Source organism: Salmo trutta, chromosome 30 (assembly GCF_901001165.1).
Source record: "Salmo trutta chromosome 30, fSalTru1.1, whole genome shotgun sequence".
Taxonomy (NCBI): domain Eukaryota; kingdom Metazoa; phylum Chordata; class Actinopteri; order Salmoniformes; family Salmonidae; genus Salmo; species Salmo trutta.
The window spans coordinates 30,009,069-30,014,584 of record NC_042986.1 but is presented as its reverse complement, the minus strand read 5'-3'; the positions used below and the strand labels follow the sequence as shown (position 1 = coordinate 30,014,584).

At 41.5% G+C, this 5,516-nt stretch overlaps 1 protein-coding gene across 1 annotated transcript; it reads left to right on the top strand.

The window, feature by feature from the left end:
- The first annotated feature begins 136 nt into the window (after positions 1-136).
- Positions 137-4,535, top strand: LOC115168484 (60S ribosomal protein L32). Its single transcript, XM_029723814.1, has 4 exons — positions 137-241; positions 1,025-1,126; positions 1,340-1,521; positions 4,364-4,535. The coding sequence occupies exons 2-4, from the start codon at positions 1,031-1,033 to the stop codon at positions 4,491-4,493; spliced, it is 408 nt and encodes a 135-aa protein (XP_029579674.1). The 5' UTR covers positions 137-241; positions 1,025-1,030; the 3' UTR covers positions 4,494-4,535.
- Positions 4,536-5,516: the final 981 nt, after the last annotated feature.

Below are 5,516 nucleotides of genomic sequence, written 5' to 3'. Positions count from 1 at the left end.
TCATGGGAAACAATTTACCTACAATACCTTATACGTGACGAATTGCTTACAATGAGTAATTTTCAGGGAGATGTCCTCAATTTGACATAAATAAGAACAGCTATTTAGCCTAGTGCCTACACTAGTTACGTACTTTAATTTATCTCATTTAATACACTACCCATAACACTTTGCGGTCCTTCCGGAAGCCCTTTTCTCCCCTTCCGCCGTTGCCGTATCCTCCTTAAAATTATACAGGCGGGTGAGTTATCTAAATCTATGTCCATCTACATATTTAGAAGACGTAATAACATTTATCTAACTCAATAATCACCTATGTGAATTCAAGTTCTACAATTTACCGCAAAATTATAGGCATTGCACATTTCTAATCCCTCAAATGCCATGGTCTCGAACGGCTTGCTTTCCCAGTGGCTAGCTAGTTACCTTTCCGCACCGGTGTCACCAATATCATAACTGTCTAGTTCTCTTGCTAGTAGCTACGTCCATACAGTGGGGCCGACACGTGTTTAATAAAACACCCCGCTTTGATTTTGCATGGTTTTTTATAGCTAACGCCAAGGTTTTAGACTCGTACTGAAATGCATATCACACAAACTAGTTAGGTATGTAGCTATTTATCATATTGCCATACACAACACAGTCAACTAACTCGCGCTAGTTAGCCCAAGCTCATGCCTTCCAACAATGTTGATTGCTTTAGAACGCACTTGCTGCCTACTTCAATGGGATTGACATGTTACAAATTCATATCATTACACTATCGGCATCATGTGTTTACACCGTTTAGTTACCTGTAGCTTGTCATTGTGATACAGGGGAAATCTAAATGGCTTGCGTGAGCCAACTGCTGGTAGCTAGTTAGCTTGTTTCTAGCAATACGAGTTGTTGGCCGAACTAGCTAGTCATGTTATGGTAACTAACGTTACACAGCCACTGATTGTGGGCGATTTGATATGCTATAATTGTTGATGTTAATTGTCGCCTGTGTGTTTAATGTTAACAAATTACCTTTCCTCCTCAGGTCACCATGGCAGCCCTCAGACCTCTTACCAAACCGAAGATTGTCAAGAAGAGGGTTAAGAAATTCATTCGCCATCAGTCTGATAGATATGTCAAGATCACGGTAAGCGCATTTGCTAAACGCATATCAAAGGTGGCACAATTCCCTTTATTATTGTATGGTTGCATATCATGTAATTTGTGGAGGAAACAAGGCTTTTCAAACATTGCACTTGCAGGGAGGCAAAGGACATTCATCTCCCTCAAGCAGAATAGTTAGAAGGAACATTGATCCTAGCTGCGGTTCTATGTAACGTCTTTGCCTTTCCGCCTCCAGAAAAGCTGGCGTAAGCCCAGGGGTATTGACAACAGGGTCCGCAGGCGGTTTAAGGGTCAGATGCTGATGCCAAACATTGGTTATGGTAGCAACAAGAAGACCAAGCACATGCTCCCCTCTGGCTTCAGGAAGTTCCTGGTGCACAACATCAAGGAGCTCGAGGTCCTCATGATGAGCAACAAGTAAGTTTTGTTGGTTAGTTTTTGGTGTAGTTTTTATCTTCAAGTTAAAGGTACCTAAAGGGCAATATTATTCCTCATGGGGGTATTTCCAGGTCTCCTATTTAACTGATACCACCCACAACATGAAGCATACTACATAGGGCATTACATGCAAAGCTACATGGGGTAGAATATATAGAAGAGAGGGCATAGTCTTAGTGGAAAGAGGATTGCGTAAGTCACGCCTGTCCACGAGGGTCAAGAGCAAGTTGCAGCAGAATTGACATTATCTATATTTCACCTCTACTCGCGTTATGATGAAAATATCAAGTATGCATCGGGCCTACCTTGGGTAGACCCTCGTAAATCAAGTATATTGCTTTGATTTTCTAGTCCTGGGTACCCACAGTTATAAACCTGAACTAATACCCCTGGAAGAAAGCCCCTTCCTGTTTCAGAAATTTAACTGGGGTGTGTTCAGCAGGATGCAATGTTTTTGAACATTCAAATAGAAATGTTCTATGTAGACCGAACACGCCTCTGACATGTAAAATAAGGAATCACGTTGACTCTGTTCATCGCATTTTCTATCTTCAACGTTGGAGAGCGTTTGGCTACTGCACATGACCCTTTATACATTAAAACCTCTTTGGGCTAGACGTGCCGCTAGCGCCCCACCTCGACAACATCCCGTGAAATTGCAGAGCGCAAAATACAAAATTTGTAATATTAAACATTCATGGAAATACAAGTGTCTTACATCGTTTAACCTTTATGGGCTAGGTGGGACGTCACCGTCCCACTCTATTCAACAGCCAGTGGAACAGCGTGGCGCGAAATACAAAAACCTCAAATGCAATAATTTCAATTTTTCAAACATACGACTATTTTACACCATTTTAAAGACAAGACTCTCGTTAATCTAACCACATTGTCCGATTTCAAAAAGGCTTTACAGCGAAAGCAAAACATTAGGTTATGTTAGGAGAGTGAGTACAAAGCCCAAAATAATCACACAGCCATTTTCAAAGCAAGCATATATGTCACAAAAACCCAAACCACAGCTAAATGCAGCACTAACCTTTGATCTTCATCAGATGACACTCCTATGACATTATGTTATACAATACATGCATGTTTTATTCAATCAAGTTCAAATTTATATCAAGAAACAGCTTTTTACATTGGCGTGTGATGTTCAGAAAATGTATCCCCACCGAAAACTTCCGGTGAATTTACTAAATTACTCATCATAAACGTTGACAAAATACATAACAATTATTTAAAGAATTATAGATACAGAACTCCTTTATGCAATCGCGATGTCAGATTTTAAAATAGCTTTTTGGCGAAAGCACATTTTGCAATATTCTGAGTACATATCTCAGCCATCACGGCTAGCTATTTTGACACCCGCCAACTTCGGGGCACACAACTCGGAATTAGAATTAGAAAAATTGTATTACCTTTGCTGATCTTCGTCAAATGCACTCCCAGGACTGCTACTACCACAAGAAATGTTGTTTTTGTTCCAAATAATCCATAGTTATGTCCAAATACCTCCGTTTTGTTCGTGTGTTCAGGTCACTATCCAAAGGGTAACGCGTACGCGGTTTAAAATACATTTTTATGGTATTTTTCTCGTAAAATAGCGATAATATTCCAACCGGACAATAGTGTATTCATTCAAAGAGGAAACAAAGAAAACAGCGAGTTCTCGTCAACGCGCATATCCAATCTCTTAGTCACCAGGCAGACCACTGGCAAACTGAGCTCCTATTATCTGCCCAGAGACAGGAGACGCCTCAATCCGCTTTCTGAAGGCTTTAGAGAGCCAATGGAAGCCTTAGAAAGTGCTACGTAACCCCAGAGATACTGTAGTTTCGATAGAGAACCAAAATAACTACAAATTCTCAGACAGGCCACTTCCTGCTTTGAATTTTCTCAGGTTTTTGCCTGCCATATGAGTTCTGTTATACTCACAGACACCATTCAAACAGTTTTAGAAACTTTAGAGTGTTTTCTATCCAAATCTACTAGTGATATGCATATTCTCATTTCTGGGCAAGAGTAGTAACCAGTTTAACTCTGGAATGAAAATACTGCCCCCTAGCCCAGACAGGTTAAATGACTACAAATGATGTATTGAAAAACCTCAGTTTCTACAGTATTGAAGAAACATTCCGTAGCTATTTCCAAATACCCTAGTATACGGTATACCACTGTTTCCCAACCCTGGTCCTTGAGTAACCCCAACAGTTAACATTTGTATTGTAGACCTGGACAAGCACACCTGATTCAACTTGTAAACTAATCATCAAGCCCTCATTGAGCTGAATGAGGTGTGTTTGTTCAGGGCTTCAGTGAATGTGTATTGTTGGGGGAATTTGAGGACCAGGGTTGGGGAACACTGCGGTATATAGCCTAAACCTACTTCAGTCTCCAGCGCACTGTTTGGTTGTTGTGGTCTTTTTTTCTTCTTCTCTTTACTCATCAAATGTAAGAGTAAGACAAAAGGATAGTGCTTGTGTGGTTGAATATAAAAACGTTACCTAAAACGTTTGAGGGTAGTCAGCCATGCACAAAGTAAACGGCAACAGTGTGCCACTTTTCACAACTGCTGAAGCACAAGGTTAAATTTCTCTGCTGTTTTGGTCCTGTAGCTATCGCATTGAAGCAGCTTGAAGCACACCCGTACACATGCACAGATACTTAGTGTAACTGTGAGGGCAAAGTCTTGCATTGCTATGCTCATAGCAACATAATGTTGTCTCACCGAAACAATCCTCTCCTTCTCTCCCTGAGTCATTCAGTCTCCAGTGTGTATGGTATTTGGTTATTATCTTGCCTCTCCCCTCCGTAGGACCCACGCTGCTGAGATCGCCCACAACGTGTCTTCCAAGAACAGGAAGCTGATTGTGGAGAGGGCAGCCCAGCTGGCCATCAAGATCACCAACCCCAATGCCAGACTCCGCAGCGAGGAGAATGAGTGATCCAGCCATTATTTTCTTAATAAAACCAATGTTTAAATGTGCCGTTGTCTCAACAATTTCTTTACTATTCCTTTTCCCATAGTGTGTATTTGTTTTATGCCCCCCTCAAGGATTTAAAAGCAATGGATGAAAGCATAGGTAGGGGAGATTCATGACACTAGTCCCTCCCTTTAAAATCCATAAGTGGAGAATTCACACTGGAGCCAATGGTAGAAAATGGATAAGAAGCACTGGTAGAGCCCTGCAAGGGCATTCATTTTAACCCCGCCCCCTACCCATGCCCTGTTGCTTCAGCCAAATTTAAGGCCCGGACCTGCCCCAAATTGGAAATGACTTCCTCAGTATATCCATTAGCTACGCTGTCACTCAATCCCTGCATGCACTCTGCTCTTGGCAGCTCTGAGTAATAGTAACGGCTCTGCTTGGGCTCCTCAATGAAGAGACATGAGAGCTGTTAGCTACTTTTCGTCACTCTAAACTCCCAACTCAAGGAACATAATTTTCTGTGAAACAATGTCTTATATTTGAGGTTGAAGCACTTCTGTCACCATGTTATGATCTTAGTCAGATATTGCTGTACTTCACAGCGGAGCATGAGGAAATGGCACAGCTTCAAAATGTGATACCCGAGCCCTGACCGTACCCTAGTTATTGATGGAAGAAACGGGCCCTAACCCAATATGTCGGGTCGCAGAGCTCTAACCGCTGAAGCACAAGCATTTAGCTACACTCGCATTAACATCTGCTAACCATGTGTATGTGACAAGTAAAAATTGAATGAGCATTAGTGCAGCTGGTTGTGAGATTTCTCTGAAACAATTGAAGGTGTAATGTTCCAGTGCACCTTTGTGAGAAGGGGGCTATGAAGGACTTCTGTTGGTTAGCTCAATTTTTTTTATTCAGTTAACACTTTTTCACACCCAATCTTGCACCTGTTAGTCCTATAGATCAGACCTAGTTGTATCTGTATAGAATCTGGTAAAGTAATGTCTCGGAAGCAGTGGAATCTAGTCTTCTAATACA